The following is a 23,493-nucleotide window of genomic DNA, read 5'->3' as shown; positions in this document are numbered from 1 at the left end:
CAGGGTGTTTCCCGACGCCTACAGAGTTAAACATCCTGCTATCCAATGCCACTTTGCCGGTTTCTCCGCGCCGAGGCTGCACTTAGAGGGGAAGCTCGCCAGAAGGAAAGACTCTTCGCAGATGGGGGCCCCAAACCTCCCCCCCCTTTCCGGTCGGCCTCACTTTTTTGACCCCACCCTCACCCCCTCATACCCCTGTACTTGGCAAGGCCCTACTGGGCCCGACCTCTGGCAGTGCCAACCTGGCACCTGGGCACCCTGGCACAACTAGCCTGGCACTTTGGCATGACTCAGGCATCCTGCCAGTCTCACATGATTTATCGGCCTTCAATTTCCCCAACGCCATTTCTGCACTGAAACTGATATCCTTCAGTTCCTCCCTCTCAGTAAACCCTAAGTTCCCCGACATTTCTGTTATCTTATTTGTGTCCTCCGTTGTGAGGACAGACTGAAGTATGTATTTAGTTGGTCAGCCATTTCTTTGTTCCCCATTATAAATTCCCCTGTTTCTGACTGTAAGGGACCTACATTTGTCTTCACCAGTCTTTTTCTCGAGATATACCTGTAAAAACTTTACAGTCAGTTTTTATGTTCCCGCTTACTCTCATACTCTATTTTCCCCTTCTTAATCAATCCCTTGGTCCTCCTGTGCTGAATTCTAAACTGAGCCCAATCCTTAAATCTGTTGTTTTTCTTGACCAATTTGTATGCCTCTTCCCTGGACCTAATACTATCTCCAACTTCCCTTGTAAGCCATGGTTTGGCCACCTTTCACATTTACTCTTGAGCCAGACAAGAATGAACAATAGTTGCAGTTCTTGAATGTATGCCATTGCCTTTCCACCATCACCCTTTTCTGAAACATTTCCCAATCTATCAAAGCCAACTCACACCTCATGTTGTCCTGGTTTCCTTTATTAAGATTCAGGACCCTAGTCTCAGAATCAACTGCATCATTCTCCATCTTGATGAAAAATTCTATCATATTATGGTCACTCATCCCCAAGAAGTCTCACACAACTAGCTTACCAATCATTCTGTTCTCATTATACAGCACCCAGTTGAGAATGGCCTGCTCTCTAGTTGGTTCCTCAATGTATTGGCCCAGAAAATCATCCCGTATCCACTCCAGGTATTCCTCCTCTATGGCATTGTGACTAATTTGATTTGCCCAACCTTTATGCAGATTAAAGTTACCCATTATTACAGATGATTCTTTATCAAATGCATATCTAATTTCCTGTTTAATGCCATTCCCAATTTCACCATGACAGTCTGGGGCTCTATATACAACCCCTACTAATGTTTTTTATCCCTTGCTGTTTCTCAGCTCTACTCATGCAGATTTTACATTGTCAGAGCTAATATTGTTGCTCCCTATCGTGTTAATTTCCTCTTTAACCAACATTGCAATGCCACCACCTTTTCCTTTTTGTCTCTCCTTCCTATGTACTGAATGCCCCTGGCTGTTCAGTTCCCATCCTTGGTCACCGTGCGGCCATGTCTCCATAATCCCGACTACATCATACCCGTTTACACCTATTTGTGCAATTAATTCATCCACGTTATTGCAAACTTTATCGTGTTCACATAGTGGAGCTCTCGAAAGCTCAAAAGGCTTCCTGCTGAAAATGAAACTAAAATATTTTCAGTTTAATGCATCACAATTGACCAATGATTTTCACTAAATCTAATAATCCAGTCTATTTTCTGTGTTAATTTGGAACAGTTGGCCCGAGATGCTATTTTGAACAAGTACATATCAACTCTGGAATTGCCTAAATCAACAGAAGATGTCAAAGCTGGAACCAAGTGCAGTGTAGCAGGATGGGGAACGACAGATCCTAATGTTCTGAAACAATCTGATACCCTGAGGGAAGTAAATATAACCATCATTGACAGGAAGGTCTGCAACAGTAAAACATACTACAACTATGATCACTTAATAACAATGGACATGCTATGTGCTGGTGATAGTAAAGCTAGAAAGGATTCATGTGCGGTAAGCTGCAGTTCTCCAAATTAAAATTCTAAAAGTTTCAAAGTATATTCATTGCAAAGCAGATTGATTGCTAGCTGTTTTCTTTTATTTAAAGTTGTATTGGATATTGCAGAAGAATCAAGGCCATTATTTATGTGGAAATTAGAGAGGAAATTTCAGTGACTACACAGGGAAAATTAGATTACTTATTCTCACAAGTCCAATATCACTTCCTTGCATCAGGACAAGGTAATTCGCAAGATCACCAAACCAGTTAAAAAGAAAGCATTCATTGGGTCTTCCTTTGAATCTTTACTGAGATCCTGCCGCTACCATTTTGTGGAGCCCACCAAAATGGCAATCACAGGAAATCCTTTGTTCTGCAATGAGCGGTGACTGCTTCCTGAAAGTCTGTGTGCTCTTAAAGCTGTACTCACACTTTAAACACCTTTAACATGGATCACAATTTCACACTTCTGACTCCACTTGGAACAATCCAAAGGTCAAATCTAACAAGAAATTTGGCACAAAAACAGAAAATACTGGACAATCTCAACAGGTCTGACAGCATCTGTGGAGAGGAAAGGGATCCAACATTTCGAGGCTGGATGACTCTTTGTCAAAACTGAAAAGGAAATTTGGCATCCTTGAGAAGTGAATTTTCACATTATTTGAGTACAAATGGCATTTGTTTGGCAATAACCTGCTAACTGACATTCGGTTCAGGTTCCGCCAGGAACACTCAGCTCCTGACCTCATTACAGCCTTGGTTCAAATATGGCCAGAAGAGCTGAACTCCAGAGGTGATGTGAGAGTGACTGCCTTTGACATCAAGGCCACATTTAACTGTGTGTGGAATCAAGGAGCCTTAGCAAAACTGGAGTCAATGGAGATCGGAGAAACTCCCCGCTGGTTGGCATCATATCTGGAACAAATGTTGTGGTTGGTAGGTGTCAATCATCCCAACTTCAGGACACCAGTGCTGCAGTTCCTAAGGGCAATGTCCTAGACCAACCATCTTCAGCTCATTTATCAATGATCTGGCTTCCATCATAAAGTCATAAGTGGGGATGATCGCACAATGCTCAACACAATTTGAAACTGCTCAGATAATGAAGCAGTCCGTATCCAAATACAGCAAGACGTGGACAATATCCAGGTTTGGGTTGACAAGTGGCAAGTTACATTTGTGCCACAAAAGTGCCAGGCAATGACCATCCCCTACTAGAGAGGATCTAACCATTACCCCTTGACATTCAATGGCATTACCATCGCTGAATCCCTCACAATCAACATTGGGTTAACATTGGTCAGAAACTGAACTGAACTAGCCATATTAATACTTTGGCTGCCAGAGCAGGTCAAAGGCTAGAAATCCTATGGCGTGTAACTCACCTCCTGACCCCCCCCCCCCCCCCACCGCCCCTTCCTCCCCCCCTCCCGCCCCCCGCCAAAGCCTGTCCACCAACTACAATGCGCAAGTAATAATAATAATCTTTATTATCAAAAGTAGGCTTACATTAACACTGCAATGAAGTTACTGTGAAAAGCCCCAAGTCGCCACATTCCGGCGCCTGTTCAGGTACACAGAGGGAGAATTCAGAATATCCAAATTACCTAACAGCATGTCTTTCGGGACTTGTGGGAAGAAACCGGACGGAGCACCAGGAGGAAATCCACACATACACAGGGAGAACGTGCAGACTCCACACAGACAACGACCCAAGCCGGGAATCGAACCTGGGACCCTGGTGTTATGAAGCAACAGTGCTAACCACTGTGCGACCATGTGCCCATCAGTTAGGACTGTAATGGAATACTCCCCACTTGCCTGGATGAGTACAGCACCAACATCACGCAAGAAAATCGACACCACCCAGGACAAAGCAGCCCACTTGATTGCTCCCCTTCCACAAACATTCACTCCCTCCACCACTGGCAAACAGTGGCAGCTGTGTGTACCATCTACAATATGCATGGATGGAAATCATCAAGACTACTTAGACAGCACCTTCCAAACCCACAACTTTTGCCATCTAGAAGGACAAGGGTAACAAACACATGGTAGCATCACGATCTGGATATCCCCTCCAAGTCACTCACCACCCTGACTTGGAAATATTTTGCTGTTCCTTCACTGCCGCTGGATCAAAATCCTGTAATTTCCTCCCTAACAGCACTGTGGGTGTACCTACACCACAGGCACTGCAGCAGTTCAACAAGACAACGCACCATCACCTTCTCAAGGGAAAGTGCAATGGGCAGTAAATGCTGACCTAGCCAACGAAGCACGTATCCCGTAAATGAAGATCTCTGTAATGATTCAGAGGAAGACCAATTTAATTGATGGTTTAGTGTTCTTGCGAATAACATTCTCCTGACATTAATGTAACTTCAACCAGCCTGCAGAACTATAAACAATCTTTGAAGAATATTTTAATATTCATGCGGAGGAGAGCTCAGAACTTAAAAAACAGCACAGAAACACTCCAGCAGAGTGGAAAAAAGCAAAAGACAACATCCACACAAACCACGTGAGGGCGCCAGAGAGACACAAAACTCTCCAGGAGCGCCAGTAATAAATCTTTACGGAAAGCCCAAAACAGAAGCACCAAATCATTTCCTTTTTGATGTTTCAGACAGTGGTGAATGACAAGAAAAAAGCCCTGTGGCGGGCAGAGCAAGAAAAAGCAGAGATAGAAGACGATCTAACGGGAGAAGTACTAAGTATGAGAGGGAGCACGACTTGCCGGGTGCTTCCCAAAGGCCAACCCGGCGAGGCAGCAACCGGTATCTAACGTCAATTAGGGCCAGAAATGATCCCCCACGAGCTTCGCGAGCAAACCCCAGACAGCACGCAGCCATGTCACCTCATCGACCAGCTCCAGGAGTCGGAGATGCAGACCTGGCCAGAGTGTTGAACGCGGTGGAGTCAAGACGGGACACCTTGGCCGGGATTCTCCCGGAATTGGCGGGGCGGCCCATACCGGCGCCAAGAGTGGCGTGAACCACTCCGGCGTCGGGCTGCCCGGAAGTTGCGGAATCCTCCGCACTCCGGGGGCTAGGCCGGCGCTGGAGGGGTTGGTGCCGCGCCAACCGGCACGAAGGGCAGCCGCCGGCCAGCGCGAGTTGGCGCATGCGCAGGGCTGCCGGCGTGTTCTGGCGCGTGCGCAGGGGCTTTCTTCTCCGCGCCGGCCATGGCGGAACCCTACACAGGCCGGTGCGGAGGGAAAGAGTGCCCCCATGGCACAGGCCCGCCCGCAGATCCAGTGGGCCAGATCCCACCGCGCCCTTCCCGAGGACTCCGCTAGCCACCCTCCAAGCCAGGTCCCACCGGAATGGACCATGTCCATTTCACGCCGGCAGGACTGACCAGGAACGCTCGGCCGCTCGGCCCATCGGGGCCCGGAGAATTGCCAGGGTGCGCCGCTGCCAACGGTCCCGACCGGCGCGACGTGAGCCCCGCCCCTGCCCGAAACCCAGCGCCGGAGAATTCGGCATCTGGCATCGGAGCGGCGGGGTGGGATTCACGCAGCCTCCTGGCTATTCCCCGACCTGGCGGGGGGTCGGAGAATCCCGCCCCTTGTTCGCCCTAGGGGGCCGGAGGGTCAACCACAGGTCAGCCAGTGCCACCCGGGAGGCAGTGGCAACTGCTATCAGCTCAGGGACATGACGAGAAGGACCTCAGTCCATTGTAGTAAGAAGCTCACCAAACTCCACCGGGCCGCATGGGTGAATTGACATTGGTCCCCTGGCACTGGGCCTCCACACTCTCCCCCCCCGCCACGAATTGACAGCTGGCCTCAGCCCTCACCCCTTAGCACAATACCACTCCTGTGCTCCCACCAGCATGACCCACCCATATCCATTCAGGGTGTGGAATCCCTGCCTCTTGATGAAGGGCACTCCCTTTTGTCCCGATGTGCGCAAGGTGACATGTGTGCCATCAATTACCCCCTGTACCTGGGGTATCCTGGCAATGGCGGAGAATCCTGCTGCCCGGGCATCTTGATGGCTTGGTCCAGCTTGAAGTTTATATCATCTGGATTCCGGGCATACAGAGCATCTGTGACTCCACGGATGCACTTGTAGGTTGCAGGTCGTGGTATTCCGCACAAGTCCCCACTTGAGCCCTGGAATGAACCCAGCATAAAGGTTCAGGGCAGCAGTGACCTTGATGGCCACCGGGGGCAGGTATCCTGCTGGTTCCAAGTCCGCAAGGAATGGCAAAGGTGCCATTGTTGAGAAGGAGCCTCCTGCGGCACATGCTGTCTGGCATCTCCTCAAACAAACAACGACGTCTGTACACCTTGAGCTGTCACCAGCCTACCCCTCTGGGTGTTAATTGGAACATCACCATATCTGGGTCAGTTCTGGAACCCGCCAACGGGAGCGGGCTGGTTAGAATGGAAACGAATCGACGCACTACATAGATTCTGATTTTGGCCTCTACGCAATCTAACGAGGTCGCAAGGATCCGGGCCGGGTGCAATGGCGCCGTTAGATTGTGCCCAGAATCAGAGAATGTTCGTGTCAAAACTGAGTTGGAAGAACTTCACCTGAAGTACTGCCAGACATAACAGCAGACAAGTAATATGCTGAAAGAAGTTCTGGCCTTGAAAGACTTATTGAGCAACCAATACGTACCCCTGGAAACATACAAGGAATTAAAAACAAAATTGAATGGTACTTCAGGAGAAGCTGCATTGGAGCTATCAGTAATGGCAAAGCAATACACTGAAATGCGAAGTGAGCAGACAAGAGTTGAACAAGAAAATAAATAGTTGAAAGAATAACCAATTGTCCTTCAGGATCAAATTCAAACAGTACATCACCCTTCAGCATCATGACGGAATAAAGAGTACCTTGAGCAACAGAATGTCAGAACAGTGCAACATACTCCATGAGACTTTGGTAAAATACAAGAAAACTCAAGGTGTACTAATTGAGATTCGTAACAAAAAGAGAATTCCGGATAAGGATCTTTACACGCTACTAGAATACCTCAGGTCAGTGTTTGTTTGTTCCACTGAGACAGCACAAAGTTAAACAAAATGCCTTTAAAGTCACACTGGAAAAACTGACAAGCCAGTTTTCAGAGAAGGCGTAAGAATGTTTTATATTCTTGGAGTGCCATAGGAAACAGCTGCACATTTGCAAGAAACCTTGGAAATCCATTACATTTCCAAAGAGGAATACGAAGAGACAAAAATCAAGAGCATCGAGCAAAGGTAGAAGTTCTCAGCAAAGAGTGTGAGGTGTTTCACAAACAATTAGCAGAAGTGAGATGAGAGAATGTATGCTTAAAGGATGGCAGGGAGGAATCATAGTCTGCCAAAGAAAATCTGATCAGTGTCAAGAGTTAACTTTCACACACGTGAGACCAGTCAATAAGGAGAAAACAGGACTTATTGAGAACACTGTAGTGTCGCTACAGGAAGTACAATACTTGAAAGAGGACTTGAAATGCTGAAATGATGAACTGGTACAAACCAATCCAACAAAGATGGAGGAGTGGGTAGCCTGGGGATGACCAGGGTAAGGCCAGGGGAGTAAAGGTCCTGCCAAATGGAAAGGCCCTATTATAACTGCCATTTGTGTGTGCTGGAAGATATGTCAATTGCTGATTGGTCTGAAGCTCTCAGAGATGGAAAATACCCCCCCCCCCCCCCCCGGCTATAAGGCAACATGTACCTCACCGCCAATGAAGGGAATGTCTGATTGGTGCTAAATTAGATCGGGGGGGTGGGGGGGAAGAGGGTGGCATGCGGCACAGTGGTTAGCACTGGAACTGCAGCGCTGAGGATCTGGGTTCGAATCTCTGCCCCGCGTCACTGTCCGTGTGGAGTTTGCACATTCTCCCCGTGTCTGCGTGAGTTTCGCCCCCACACCCCAAATATGTGCAGGCTAGGTGGATTGGCCACGCTAAATTGCCCCGTAATTGGAAAAAAATAATAATTGGGTATTCTAAATTTATTATAAAAATTAGATCAGCGAGGCCAACTGTCTGTTTGGGGGAGGGGTTGGGGGTGAGTGGGTTTGCCACCAGCTGTCCAGCTGGTGAACTAGCCCACTACCACAATGATTAAATTCTGCCCTTTAACCCCGTATCTCTCCCCAGATACTGCCTGACCCGCTCAGTAGGTGCAGCATTTTGTGTTTTTGTTTCAAATTGCCAGCATCTGCAGTATTTCACTTCAGACACATTTTACATGTGCTGTATTAAATACTTCCGAGGTATATTTCTAATCAATAGCATGCTGTATATTTATTTGCTGCAGGGTGATTCTGGTGGACCATTAATATGTATGATGAAGAACAAGAAGAAAGAGTACAAGGGCATTGTTTCAGGTGGCATTGATTGTGGAGAACCCACCAAACCTGGCATCTATACACGTTTAACAGAGAAATATCTCCACTGGATCATAAAATATATCAGGATTAAAAGCTCCAACATGACGAAGGATCAGATCTGATGGTTAATCTATACATATCTTGCAATGCCTTTCCCTTACATTGGCGTCGCTTTTTAATTGATAAACACTTTCAAAGTTGTTTTGTCTGATTGGTTGTAGAATTTAACAAACTGAATTATAAAAGGTTAAATTGGACAGAGGCTCAGAACAATTAGACATGTATCGTTTTAAATGATTAAATCTTGTACTCTGACAGTTTTGATTCATTTTTGCAGAAAGTGTTTAATTTAGTGCAGCGTTCTTCCTCATCCTACATCACCCAATGCTTCTGAAACAATTAACGACTTACCAAACTAGATCAGGAACCAAGTCAACTGATTTCATGTCAGAGCAGATTGGGCTTTATTCCCTATTTGGTCTCTTACACGGAGACAAGGTGTAAACATCTTTAATGGAGTGGGCACCCACCAGTCCCACCTAACTTTAAATGCTCTAAAGGCATAAATAAATTTCAACTCACTCTGTGACATCCACACACAGATGATGTCCTTTTACCCTGAAGGTCCGGTGTAGTTTTGTTCAAAGTAACATGATTGGTAAATGCTTATAATTTGGAAATTCTGCCATTCTGATTAAAAGTGGAACAGAATTATTTTTACTGCACTCTTTGCCCTCATTCATGTGGGACAAAGGAATTTCCACCTTCCACGTTTCCTTTAGAATCCAGAGACCCGCCCCCCCCCCCCCCCCCCCCCCGCGCAGACCCATAGTTTCTTGGCGATGCACAGTGCGATGAAGGACACCACCCCGATAGGATAGATTTTTTTTACATTTGTGATGTGCAGGTAATTGATTTGTGTTTTTATTTTGCTCACAGGCCTTGGCCTCTGAAGCGTTAAATACCCTTGTGTGAATCAGCAAGTTCATCGGTGAATTCCAAATACCATTAAAACGGCAAAAGACAAAGTAATGTAACCAGCCCAATGAGTACAAACCTATGAGACCGGGGGCACAAATTTCCCACCACAACGAGACCAGTGCGGAGCCGGGTGAATCGTGGGAGACGCCCAAATAGGGCATCGCGCCATCCGCAAAATCTCGCACCCTACCGCGGCGCCTGCTGCTATCTGCATCATGCCCTCATGGGGTATGATCCAGATAATGGCTCATTTAAATATCCCAACACCATATTCACCCAGCGCCCGGGAGTCAACGACTGAACCAGCGAAGCCTCAATTGGATACAGTTTAGTTTCCTCAATTGTGGCCTAGGCGTAATGTCTTAGAGGCCTTTAGAGCATCCTGAGTGGTCAGGGACAGGGCAGGGTAGTACCCTGGCACTCCCCCTGACGCACAGGCACCATGGCACTGCCAGCTTTGCACCCTGGCCGTGCTGCTGACTTTTTGGAACTGCGAAGGTACTAGGGGCACTATCAGGATGGAAGTGCCAAGGAGTCCATGTGCCAGGTTGGCACTGCCAAGGGTCAAGGCCAGAGGGGCTCAGCTCCCCAGTGCCTGAAAAACTTTCGAAGTGTGGCCCCGAGAAAGAGAGAGAGAGAGAAACTCCTCAAGGGCCTAAAAAACGGCTAAGTGACGCTGAATAGCGGTGTCAATCTCGGCACAGCAGCTGTCATGAAACACCCCAACAAAGGCACCCAAAACTGGACTTTTAAATCTTTCCAACGAATTGGTCCCCAGATAAACTGGTAACAATGCAGCTATTAGTGCTGTCAGCTGGTAGAAGCTGGTCTCTTTCCCTGAGTTAAGCCCCTCCCTTTGGTTATTATCCATGGAGACTGACCTGAATCTATAATCTTTATTATTGTCACAAGCAGGCTTACATTAACATGCAATGAAGTTACTGTGAAAAGCCCCTACTCGCCACATTCCGGCGCCTGTTCGGGTACACAGAGGGAGAATTCAGAATGATCAATTCACCTAACAGCTCGTCTTTCGGGACTTGTGGGAGGAAACCGGAGCACCCGGAGGAAACCCACGCAGACACGGGGAGAACGTGCCGACTCCGCACAGACAGTGAACAGACAGTGAAGCCGGGAATCGAACCTGGGACCCTGGCACTGTTGCGGTGAAGCAACAGTGCTAACCACTGCGCTACCGTGCTGCCCGGTAGTTAGCTGAAATATGAAAGTCTGGGTTAGCCAGAAGCTCTCAAAGGACTGTTACTCAGGAAGGAGTTTTTTTTTACAATTGTTCTATTGGAGGTTAGTGTGCAATTCAGAGTCCTTCAGTAAAATGTAATTCAACAAAGAACAAAGAACAAAGAAATGTACAGCACAGGAACAGGCCCTTCGGCCCTCCAAGCCCGTGCCGACCATACTGCCCGACTAAACTACAATCTTCTACACTTCCTGGGTCCGTATCCTTCTATTCCCATCCTATTCATATATTTGTCAAGATGCCCCTTAAATGTCCCTATCGTCCCTGCCTCCACTACCTCCTCCGGTAGTGAGTTCCAGGCACCCACTACCCTCTGCGTAAAAAACTTGCCTCGTACATCTACTCTAAACTTTGCCCCTCTCACCTTAAACCTATGCCCCCTAGTAATTGACCCCTCTACCCTGGGGAAAAGCCTCTGACTATCCACTCTGTCTATGCCCCTCATAATTTTGTATACCTCTATCAGGTCGCCCCTCAACCTCCTTCGTTCCAGTGAGAACAAACCGAGTTTATTCAATCGCTCCTCATAGCTTATGCCCTCCATACCAGGTAACATTCTGGTAAATCTCTTCTGCACCCTCTCTAAAGCCTCCACATCCTTCTGGTAGTGTGGCGACCAGAATTGAACACTATACTCCAAGTGTGGCCTAACTAAGGTTCTATACAGCTGCAACATGACTTGCCAATTCTTATACTCAATGCCCCGGCCAATGAAGGCAAGCATGCCGTATGCCTTCTTGACTACCTTCTCCACCTGTGTAGCCCCTTTCAGTGATCTGTGGACCTGTACTCCTAGATCTCTTTGACTTTCAATACTCTTGAGGGTTCTACCATTCACTGTATATTCCCTACCTGCATTAGCCCTTCCAAAATGCATTACCTCACATTTGTCCGGATTAAACTCCATCTGCCATCTCTCCGCCCAAGTCTCCAGACAATCTAAATCCTGCTGTATCCTCAGACAGTCCTCATCGCTATCCGCAATTCCACCAACCTTTGTGTCGTCTGCAAACTTACTAATCAGACCAGTTACATTTTCCTCCAAATCATTTATATATACTACAAAGAGCAAAGGTCCCAGCACTGATCCCTGTGGAACACCACTGGTCACAGCCCTCCAATTAGAAAAGCATCCCTCCATTGCTACCCTCTGCCTTCTATGGCCTAGCCAGTTCTGTATCCACCTTGCCAGTTCACCCCTGATCCCGTGTGACTTCACCTTTTGTACTAGTCTACCATGAGGGACCTTGTCAAAGGCCTTACTGAAGTCCATATAGACAACATCTACTGCCCTACCTGCATCAATCATCTTAGTGACCTCCTCGAAAAACTCTATCAAGTTAGTGAGACACGACCTCCCCTTCACAAAACCGTGCTGCCTCTCACTAATGCGTCCATTTGCTTCCAAATGGGAGTAGATCCTGTCTCGAAGAATTCTCTCCAGTAATTTCCCTACCACTGAAGTAAGGCTCACCGGCCTGTAGTTCCCGGGATTATCCCTGCCACCCTTCTTAAACAGAGGAACAACATTGGCTATTCTCCAGTCCTCCGGGACATCCCCTGAAGACAGCGAGGATCCAAAGATTTCTGTCAAGGCCTCAGCAATTTCCTCTCCAGCCTCCTTCAGTATTCTGGGGTAGATCCCATCCGGCCCTGGGGACTTATCTACCTTAATATTTTTTAAGACACCCAACACCTCGTCTTTTTGGATCACAATGTGACCCAGGCTATCTACACACCCTTCTCCAGACTCAACATCTACCAATTCCTTCTCTTTGGTGAATACTGATGCAAAGTATTCATTTAGTACCTCGCCCATTTCCTCTGGCTCCACACATAGATTCCCTTGCCTATCCTTCAGTGGGCCAACCCTTTCCCTGGCTACCCTCTTGCTTTTTATGTAAGTGTAAAAAGCCTTGGGATTTTCCTTAACCCTATTTGCCAATGACTTTTCATGACCCCTTCTAGCCCTCCTGACTCCCTGCTTAAGTTCCTTCCTACTTTCCTTATATGCCACACAGGCTTCGTCTGTTCCCAGCCTTTTAGCCCTGACAAATGCCTCCTTTTTCTTTTTGACGAGGCCTACAATATCATTCGTCATCCAAGGTTCCCGAAAATTGCCGTATTTGTCTTTCTTCCTCACAGGAACATGCCTGTCCTGTATTCCTATCAACTGACACTTGAAAGCCTCCCACATGTCAGATGTTGATTTGCCCTCAAACATCCGCCCCCAATCTATGTTCTTCAGTTCCCGCCTAATATTGTTATAATTAGCCTTCCCCCAATTTAGCACATTCATCCTCGGACCACTCTTATCCTTGTCCACCAGTACTTTAAAACTTACTGAATTGTGGTCACTGTTACCGAAATGCTCCCCTACTGAAACATCTACCACCTGGCCGGGCTCATTCCCCAATACCAGGTCCAGTACCGCCTCTTCCCTAGTTGGACTGTTTACATATTGTTTTAAGAAGCCCTCCTGGATGCTCCTTACAAACTCTGCCCCGTCTAAGCCCCTGGCACTAAGTGAGTCCCAGTCAATATTGGGGAAGTTGAAGTCTCCCATCACCACAACCCTGTTGTTTTTACTCTTTTCCAAAATCTGTCTACCTATCTGCTCCTCTATCTCCCGCTGGCTGTTGGGAGGCCTGTAGTATACCCCCAACATTGTGACTGCACAATTCGTGATGTCGCTACGAAATGGTTAACAAAGAAGGGTGACCCTGTATGGCACCAAAGGGATTTGAATTTGAATTAAATTGATAAATTTGGATGCGATTCAGTGGACTTCAAACTAAGTCTGCCGGCAGGCGTGTTTAGTGCGGTGAATCTCGGTGGCTACAGCACCGAGAAACATCTCGCTATTTGTCGGCACTTTGCCATTTTGTTTTGGCCTCGGGGAGTGATTTCCTGCTGCCGAACTTCGGAGCGCCATTTTGTCCGGCAGCCCCGATTTCCCCCACCCTCTTTCAGGCATTTCCCATCCCCACTTTATTGACCCCCTCACCTTCCAACCTTAGGAAGGCCCCCAGGAACGACCCCTCCTCACCCTCCCTCTACTTGGCAAGGCCCCCCCCCACCTCGGCCCGACCACTGGTAGTGCCAACGTGGCAATTGGGAACCGGGTACCTTGCTAGTGCCAGGATGGGACTTCCAGGGGGACTGGGTGGCACTGTCAGTGTGCCAGGCTGGCAGTGCCAAGTTTGCCAGGCTCATTTAAATATTCAGATCTGAATCTGAGGGAGATCCAGATTGTGCCAGGCGGAGCAAGTCGGATGACTCATGATCGGCCCAGCGCCCGCCACAGATCCTGATTTGCGGCTCACGTGCGATTCATCCGTTGCACCAAGCTCCATGCCAGAGGCAATGGAGTCGCTGAATCGCACCCCTGGAATTTGAAACTAACCTCAGTAATGTTGGCTATGAAACTATCATCGACTGCTGTAAAAGCCCATCTGATTCCTTAATGTTCTTTAGGGAAGGAAATCTAACTCAGAACCATAGAAATGAGGTTGATTCTTAATAATCCTCCTCAACAACTTAGCAAGCCACTCAGCTCAAGGGCAATAAGCGATGGACAACAAATGCTGGCCTTGCCCACAGCTCATCAAAGAATAAAGAAAAACAAATGTCATGTACAAGCTGGATAGAGTTAATCTGCTGCAATTTCTACGATTCACCATGCTTAAAGGTAAATGAGAAGTTCAATGGCATCAGATGAAATGTGAAGTGTCCTCTTCTTTCCTATAAAGTAAGGACCTAATATAAATGTTCATTTATTACACCCCTTGACTCATTTTTTTTTAAAAAATAATTTTTATTGAGGTTTTCACAAAACATCAACAACTGACTGAAAAAGGAACCAAATAGAATTAAATATAGAACAAAATAAAACAACCCCCGTGCCCCGCTCCCCCCCCCTATACATAAATAATGAATTATCACCCCGAATTAACACAAAGCAAACATAGCAAATATATACACCCCCTCAGATCCCCCAGTGTGGACAGACAAAAATAAAATAGAAACCCCCCCCCTCTAACCCCCCCCCCCCCACCCCCCCCCCCCCCGGTTGCTGCTGCTGCTGACCATTGTCTACCGTTCTGCCAGGAAGTCCAAGAACGGTTGCCACCGCCTGAAGAACCCTTGTACCGATCCCGTTAAGGCAAATTTCACCATCTCCAATGAAATAAACCCCGCCATATCGTTGATCCAGGATTCCACGCTTGGGGGCCTCGCATCCTTCCACTGAAGAAGAATCCTTCGCCGGGCTACCAGGGACGCAAAGGCCAGAATACCGGCCTCTTTCGCCTCCTGCACTCCTGGCTCCTCTGCAACCCCAAATATTGTGAGCCCCCAGCCCGGTTTGACCCTGGATCCTACCACCCCCGCCACCGTCCTCGCTACGCCCTTCCAAAATTCCTCCAGCGCTGGGCATGCCCAGAACATATGGGTGTGATTTGCTGGGCTCCCTGAGCACCTAACACACCTGTCCTCACCCCCAAAGAACCGGCTCATCCTTGTCCCAGTCATGTGTGCCCTGTGCAGCACCTTAAACTGTGTGAGGCTGAGCCTCGCGCACGAAGAGGAAGAGTTCATCCTCCCAAGGGCATCTGCCCATGTCCCCTCCTCGATCTCCTCTCCCAACTCCTCCTCCCACTTACCTTTCAACTCCACGGTGCCGTTGCCAGTGCCTCCAGACTCGTACCCTCACTAGACGCCGTCTCCAGCCTCTTCCATGCAGGTTCCTCCATCACCCACTTGCGCATCATCGCCGCATTGGCGGCCCAGTAGTACCCACAGAGGTTGGGCAGTACCAGCGCCCGCCCGCCCCCCCATCCCTACTCCGCTATGCTCCTGTTGACCTGCCTAAAGAAGGCCTTCGGGATAAAAATGGGGAGGCACTGGAACAGGAACAAAAACCTTGGGAGCACCGTCATCTTAACTGACTGCACCCTACCCGCCAGGGACAGCAGCAACGCGTCCCACCTCTTGAACTCCTCTTCCATTTGCTCCACCAGCCTTGTAAAGTTAAGCCTATGCAGGGCCCCCCAGCTCCTGGCCACCTGGACCCCCAAATACCTGAAGGTCCTCTCCGCCCTTTTTAGTGGGAGCTCACCAATCCCCCTCTCCTGGTCCCCTGGGTGAACCACGAACAACTCGCTCTTCCCCACGTTGAGCTTGTACCCTGAGAAATCCCCGAACTCAGTGAGGATCCTCATTACCTCTGGCATTCCTCCCACCGGGTCCGCCACATATAGCAGCAAGTCGTCCGCATAGAGCGACACCCTATGCTCCTCCCCACCCCGCACCAACCCCCTCCAGTTCCTCGACTCCCTCAGTGCCATAGCCAGGGGATTAATCGCCAGTGCGAAGAGCAGGGGGGACAGGGAACATCCCTGCCTCGTCCCTCGATGCAACCGAAAGTACTCGGACCTCCTCTTGTTCATGGCCACACTCGCCATCGGGACCTCGTACAGCAGCCTAACCCACCTGACAAACCCCTCTCCAAACCCAAACCTCTTCAGCACCTCCCACAGGTACCCCCACTCTACCCTATCAAAAGCCTTCTCAGCGTCCATCGCCACCACTATCTCCGCCTCCCCCTCCCTCGCTGGCATCATAACGTACAGAAGCCTCCGCACATTCGCGTTCAACTGCCGCCCCTTCACGAACCCCGTCTGGTCTTCGTGGATCACCTGCGGCACACAATGTGGCTAAGACCTTCACCAGCACCTTGGCATCTACGTTTAACAACAAAATCGGCCTGTAAGACCCACACTGCAGGGGATCCTTGTCCCGCTTCAGGATAAAGGAGATCAGTGCCCGGGACATCGTCGGGGGCAAGGCTCTCTTGCCTCATTGAAGGTCCTAACTAGCAACGGGCCCAACAGGTCCACATATTTCTTGTAGAATTCGACCGGGAAACCGCCCGGCCCCGGTGCCTTCCCCGCCTGCATGCTCCCTATCCCTTTGGCCAGCTCCTCCAGCCCAATCGGGGCCCCCAATCCAGCCACCAGTCCCTCCTCCACCTTCGGAAACCCCAATTGGTCCAGAAAGCGGCCCATCCCTCCCTCCTCCAGTGGGGGCTTGGACCGATACAGTTCCTCATAAAAGTCCCTGAAGACCCCATTGATGCCAATCCCACTCCGCACCACACTCCCTCCCCTATCCTTAACTCCCCCGATCTCCCTAGCCGCGTCCCGCTTCCGAAGCTGATGCGCCAGCATCCGACTTGCCTTTTCCCCATACTCATAAATTGCCCCCTGGGCCTTCCTCCACTGTGCCTCCACCTTCCTGGTGGTCAACAGGTCGAATTCGGCCTGGAGGCTACGCCTCTCCCTCAACAGTCCCTCCTCAGGCACCTCCGCATACCTCACCATCTCCCCCACCAGCCTCTCCCTCTCCCTCTGCTCTCTCCTCTCCTTGTGGGCCCTAATGGAGATCAGCTCTCCCCTAACCACGCCTTCAGCGCCTCCCATACCATCCCCACTTGGACCTCCCCGTTATCATTGGCCTCCAGATATCTTTCTATGCTTCCTCAGACGCGCTCACTCACCTCCTCGTCCGCCAACAGCCCCACCTCCAAGCGCCACAACGGGCGCTGGTCCCTCTCCTCCTCCAGCTCTAGGTCCACCCAATGCGGGGCGTGATCCGAAATGGCTATCGCCGAGGACTCAGTATCCTCTACTCTCGCTATCAGCACCCTACTCATAATAAAAAAGTCGATCCGGGAATAAGCCTTATGAACATGTGAGAAGGATGAAAATTCCCTAGCCCCCGGCCTTGCAAATCTCCAAGGGTCCACCCCTCCCATCTGGTCCATTAACCCTCTCAGCACTTTAACCGCGGCCGGCTTCCTACCCGTCCTAGACCTGGAGCGATCCAGTGCCGGATCCAACACCGTGTTAAAGTCCTTCCCCCCCACCCCATTATAAGGCCCCCCCCACTTCCAAGTCCAGGATCCGACCCAACATGCGCCGCATAAAATCCGCATTGTCCCAGTTCGGGGCAGACACATTGACCAGCACCACCCTCTCTCCCCTTGCAGCTTACCACTTACCATTACGTACCTGCCGCCATTGACTGCCACAATGCTCGACGCCTCGAACGACACCCTCTTTCCCACCAAGATTGCCACCCCCCGATTTTTGGCATCCAGCCCCGAATGAAACACCTGACCTACCTTTCCTCAATCTTACCTGGTCTGCCACCTTCAGATGTGTCTCCTGGAGCATGACCACACCCGCGTTCAGCCCCTTCAGGTGCGCGAACACCCGGGCCCGCTTGACCGGCCCGTTCAGGCCCCTTACATTCCAGGTTATCAGCCGGATCAGGGGGCTACCTGCCCCCCCTCCCCCGCCGACTCGCCATTACCCCTCCTCGGCCAGCCACGCGCCCGCACCCCACGCCCGGCCCATTCCCCGCGGCGCAGACCCCCGTCCCGAGCCCCTCTACTCACTCCAGCTCACCTTGACCATACCAGCAGCAACCCGGTCCCCCCCGCCCCCCCGCCCAGCTAGGATCCCTCCTAGCTGCTTTGCTCCCCCCATTGCACTCCTGCAAGTCAGCTGACTCCTGCTGATCCCGGCCACTCAGGCCTCTCCTACGACTCCTCCCATTGTGGGACATACCCTCCTCCTCCATTACCCATCAGCAAGCTCTCCGCCTCCCCCTTCCATCCCAAGCGTGGGAAACAACCATCGCTTCCCCGCCCCGGCCCCGCCCCCTCCAGCCTTCAGCGCGGGAAAAAGTCCACGCTTTCCACCTGCCCGGCCCCGCCACCTCTGACGCAGCTCCTTTTACAGGCCCAGTCCCCTCACCCCCGACTCGGGCCTCCCCCTCCCCCGCGGGGCCCCATCCTCCCTACCGGCCGTCAACCCCTACTCCATTTACTTACCTCCCTCCAAGAGCCCACCTGACAGACCCAACCAAAACAGTGCCCAACCCACCCTAACCACCCACACCAAACCAAAAAGAAACAAGAGCAAAGAATCCCCCCTCAAAATGTAACACACCAACAGCAATCCCCGACCACCCATGCCGACCCTCAGTTTGTGTCCAGCTTCTCGGCCTGAACAAAGGCCCACGCCTCCTCCGGGGACTCAAAATAATGGTGCCGGTCCTTGTAGGTGACCCACAGACGCGCCGGCTGCAGCATGCCAAACTTCACCCCCTTCCTGTGCAGCACCGCCTTCGCCCGGTTGTACCCGGCCCTCTCCTTCGCCACCTCCGCGCTCCAGTCCTGGTATATTCGAACCTCCGCGTTCTCCCACCTGCTGCTCCTCTCTTTCTTGGCCCACCTGAGCACGCACTCCCGATCAGCGAACCGATGAAACCGCACCAGCACCGCCCACGGCGGCTCGTTAGCCTTGGGCCTCCTCGCCAGCACTCTATGGGCCCCTTCCAGCTCCAGGGGCCCTTGGAAGGACCCCGCTCCCATCAGCGAGTTTAACATGGTGACCACATAGGCCCCCACGTCCGACCCCTCCAGCCCCTCCGGGAGGCCCAGAATCCGCAAATTCTTCCACCTCGACCGGTCCTCCATCTCCTAGAACCATTCCTGCCATTTCTTGTGGAGCGCCTCGTGCGCTTCCACCTTTGCCGCAAGGCCTAAGATCTCGTCCTCGTTGCCGGAGATCTTTTGTCGGACCTCACGGATTGCCACCCCCTGGGCCGTCTGGGTCTCCAGCAGCTTGTCAATAGAAGCCTTCATCGGCTCCAGCAGGTCGCTTTGATCTCCCTGAAGCAGCGCTGGATACCCTCCTGTTGCTCCTCCGCCCACTGCCTCCACGCTGCCTGGTCTCCGCCCGCCACCATCTTGCTCTTCTTCCCTCGCACTTTCTTTGGGTTCACCACCACGATTTTAGTTCCCCCGCTCCTGGTCCAAGCCATACACTGTCGGGGGAATATTGCAATCTTCATCCCACACCGGGAAATGTTGAAAAAATGCCGTTGGGGGCCCTGAAAAGAGCCCAAAAGTCCGTTCCAAGCGGGAGCTGCCGAACGTGCGACTTAGCTCTGCATAGCCGCAACCGGACACACACCTTGACTCATAATCTCATATACCTTATTACTCATGAAAAACGCTTCTCAATCTTTGGGGGACATTAATTAGAAGAGCTCCACTGAGAAAGGAAATGAAAAGGTAGGCCATGTTGATTAGTACATTTGTCGCCTGTTTGATCCGTATGTGGGCAGCCCATTGCCTGATGTTGCCATCTTAGCAGGAATGAACCTCAGTATAATAACTGAGAGCAATGGCGATCTTACCCATCATTGGTGCTGTGCTCTCGATGGTGCAAATTGAATTTCCCCCACAATTCTTTCAGAAAAATTAAAATGAAAACATGCCTGAACTAAAAGGAGCTGTGCAAAAATAACATCAAGCAATTTACCTTTCTCTCATGGAGCTTCCTTTGCTTCCATTCCAAACCATAGAATTTTCATAGAATTTACAGTGCAGAAGGAGGCCATTCGGCCCATCGAGTCTGCACCAGCTCTTGGAAAGAGCACCCTTCCCAAGGTCAACACCTTCACCCAATCCCCATAACCCAGTAACCCCACACAACACTAAGGGCAATTTTGGACACGATGGGCAATTTATCATGGCCAATCCACCTAACCTGCACATCTTTGGACTGTGGGAGGAAACCGGAGCACCGGGAGGAAACCCACGCACACACGGGGAGGATGGGCAGACTCCGCACAGACAGTGATCCAAGCCAGAATCGAACCTGGGACCCCGGAGCTGTGAAGCAACTGTGCTAACCACAATGCTACCGTGCCGCCCCAAATAGGCGCTGAAGGAACAAAAAAAAGATGCCCTTAACCTGAAATAAAAACAAAAACATGCTCAAAATATTCAGCAGGTCTGTGGAGAGAAAGAGAGTTTTAGGTCAAGATGGCTTTTCATCAACTCTAATGAACGGTTATCTTGACCTGAACCATTGACAGCACCTCTCCACAATCTTGCTGAATTGTCTGAGGTGTTGATTTGAATACCGTTCATATTGAGGCTAACGGATGTTGCAATGTGTGGAAACTAAAACTGGACAGTTTCTATAATGGACAATGGATCTGCAACACTGCTTCTATGCCCAGACAGTCCCAAAAAATTAAGAACTCAACCTTGAAGTGAAAGGGAGGAATTATGAACTAGGATATTGGAAAGCAGCTGGGAACTGTGGAAAGTGTGGGTATTGGGCAGAGGGAGTAAACAAGACAAGATAAAGAAGATCACATCTGTAATGGACACATATAGCATCAGAACTGTGGCACATGTGGTAAGAGTCCAATCTAATCAAATCTGCAATCATAACTGTAAGAGATCAAAACATATTATCTGACTCGGTAGCACAGCGGCTGCATTGTTGCTTCACAGTGCCAGGGGCCCGTCTCGATTCCCCAACAAAGGCACCCAAAACTGGATTTTTAAATCTTTCCATCGAATTGCTCCCCAGATAAACTGGTAACAATGCAGATATTAGTGCAGTCAGCTGGGAGAAGCTGATTTCATTCCCGGCTTGGTTCACTGTCTGTGTGTCATGTTCTCCCTGTGTCTGTGTGGGTTTCCTCCGGGTGCTCCAGTTTCCTCCCACAAGTCCTGAAAAATGTGCTGTTAGGTGAATTGGACATTCTGAATTCTACCTCAGTGTACCCAAACAGGTGCCGGAGTGTGGCGACAAGGGGATTTTCAGAGTAACTTCATTGCAGTGTAAATGTAAGCCTACATGTGATACTAATAAAGATTATTATTATATTGACACTGCTCATCCTGTATTAGTTACATATTTCTCAATTTTTTCCCAAATGAGATGGGTTCCTATACTGTGCATGTACACATTGATTGTAATAGTTATAATTTTCTAAGAGCTTTGTTAATAGATCAGTTACATATTTTACACTGGAAAAACGTCTTCATGTTTCTGTAAAATGTGCATTATACCTAACATATAATTTATTTTTGGGTTTGTTTCTGGATTAATATTTAATGCACGCATTAGATTTCAAGGAATCTTGATCTTGGTGAAATGTTGACAGTTATTAGAATATGCGTGTCTAACCGCTTCCGCTAAACAAGCTTAAAAGTAGAAAACATATTCACTTCCTCAGTCTTCACACAAACACAGATTGATGAAAATGATGTTCCCGGCTCTGCTCAGCTCTGTGGCAATCACTTTCTTTCTCATATCAGACTGTGAGTAAACACAGAGTTTCTACTCTTTTATATGTTGACTGGAGGATTTATTTAAATTTGTCAGCAAACTTAATTTTGGGCAATAGAAAATTTATCATTAACCTGCAAACTGCAAATAAAATGAAAAACAGAAATCAGGTTAATTTATATAATGTGCGAAGTATTTCTAAAAAGGAGATGCGTATATTGTGCACGTTTGGTTTAATATTTCTAAGCACCGAACAGCTTCAGCAAAAGGCCAATTACATGAGACATTTTGCATTAATCTAAGCATTTGTCTTTATTTTGCTGCACAATCGGCTCTATTTTTTGGTGTAAATTCGGCAACATGAAGGTGCTTTCTAGTTTAACAGATAGCGTGAGGCCACCTTAAGGCATTAGAATTGCAATCAGTTTGAAGGTAAGCTTGCGACATTTCCATCTAATTTTCAGAGAGTCTCTGACCAGATCCCTCTGGTAGATGATTAGGCCATTCTACACTTAAGTTAATGGTAATTAATTAAATCATCAAAATTATGAGTTTTGCATTTGATTCTAATGTAATTAATGTTTCTCCCATGACTGTATTTTACTGATTGTGACAAACTCCAATACAATTCATAGAATCACAGAATTGTTACGCTGCAGAAGAAGACCATTTGGCCAGTCATGTCTGCACTGGGTCTCCGAATGAGCAACTCACCTAGTGTCATTCTCCTGCCTTCCCCCCGTAACCCTGCATATTCTTCCTTTTGAGACAACAGTTTAATTCTCATGTGAATGTTTCCGTTGAACGTTTCCTCATCTCACTATTGCTCTTTTTAAAATAATTGCTTTAAATCTGTGCTCTCTCGTTCTAGATTCTTTAATGAGTGGGAACATTTTCTCCCTAGTTGCTCTGTCCAGGCCCCTCATGATTTTGAACACCTCCACCAAATTTCCTCTCAGCCTTCTTTCCCCGAAGGAAAACTGGTTCACCTCTCCAACTTATCTTCACCACTTAATTTCCTCATCCCAGGAACCATTCTTGTGAATCTAAAATGGGGCACCCAGAACTGGACACAATACACAAGCTGAGGCCAAACTAGTGACTTATACTAGTTAACATAACCTCCTTGCTCTTGTACTCTATGGGCGTCATTCTCCGACCCCCCCCCCCCCCCCCGTGAATCCCGCCCCCGCCGAAGTCTCCGGTACCGGAGATTGGGCGGGGGCGGGAATCGGGCCGCGCCAGTTGGCGGGACCCCCCGCTCAATTCTCCGGCCCAGATGGGCCGAAGTCCCGCCCAGAAATTGCCAGTCCCGCCGGCGTAAATCAAAGCTGGTATTTACCGGCGGGACCAGGCGGCGTGGGCGGGCTCCGGGGTCCTGGGGGGGGCGATCTGACCCCGGGGGGTGCCCCCACGGTGGCCTGGCCCACGATCGGGGCCCACCGATCTGCGGGCGGGCCTGTGCCGTGGGGGCACTCTTGCCCTTCCGCCTCCGCCACGGCCTCCACCATGGCGGAGGCGGAAGAGACTCTCCCCACTGCGCATGCGCGGGAAACTGTCGGCGGCCGCTGATGCTCCCGTGCATGTGCCGCATTTCCGCGCCAGCTGGCGGGGCAACAAACGCCATTTCCGCCAGCTGGCGGGGCAACAAACGCCATTTCCGCCAGCTGGCAGGGCGGAAATCCCTCCGGCGCCGGCCTAGCCCCTCAATGTTGGGGCTCAGCCCCCAAAGATGCGGAGCATTCCGCACC

At 49.6% G+C, this 23,493-nt stretch overlaps 1 protein-coding gene across 1 annotated transcript in view; it reads left to right on the top strand.

Moving 5' to 3' along the window:
- LOC140409417 (transmembrane protease serine 9-like) overlaps nt 1-23,493 on the top strand; it is a 64,373-nt gene that overhangs the window by 13,877 nt on the left and 27,003 nt on the right. Inside the window, exons 4-6 of the mRNA XM_072497857.1 lie at nt 1,730-2,002; nt 8,263-8,454; nt 21,690-21,774. Of these exons, the coding sequence (XP_072353958.1) occupies nt 1,730-2,002; nt 8,263-8,454; nt 21,690-21,774 (550 nt within the window). The remainder of the gene's footprint in view (nt 1-1,729; nt 2,003-8,262; nt 8,455-21,689; nt 21,775-23,493) is intronic.

Source organism: Scyliorhinus torazame, chromosome 3 (assembly GCF_047496885.1).
Source record: "Scyliorhinus torazame isolate Kashiwa2021f chromosome 3, sScyTor2.1, whole genome shotgun sequence".
Taxonomy (NCBI): Eukaryota; Metazoa; Chordata; class Chondrichthyes; order Carcharhiniformes; family Scyliorhinidae; genus Scyliorhinus; species Scyliorhinus torazame.
This window is presented reverse-complemented; position numbering and strand designations above follow the sequence as displayed.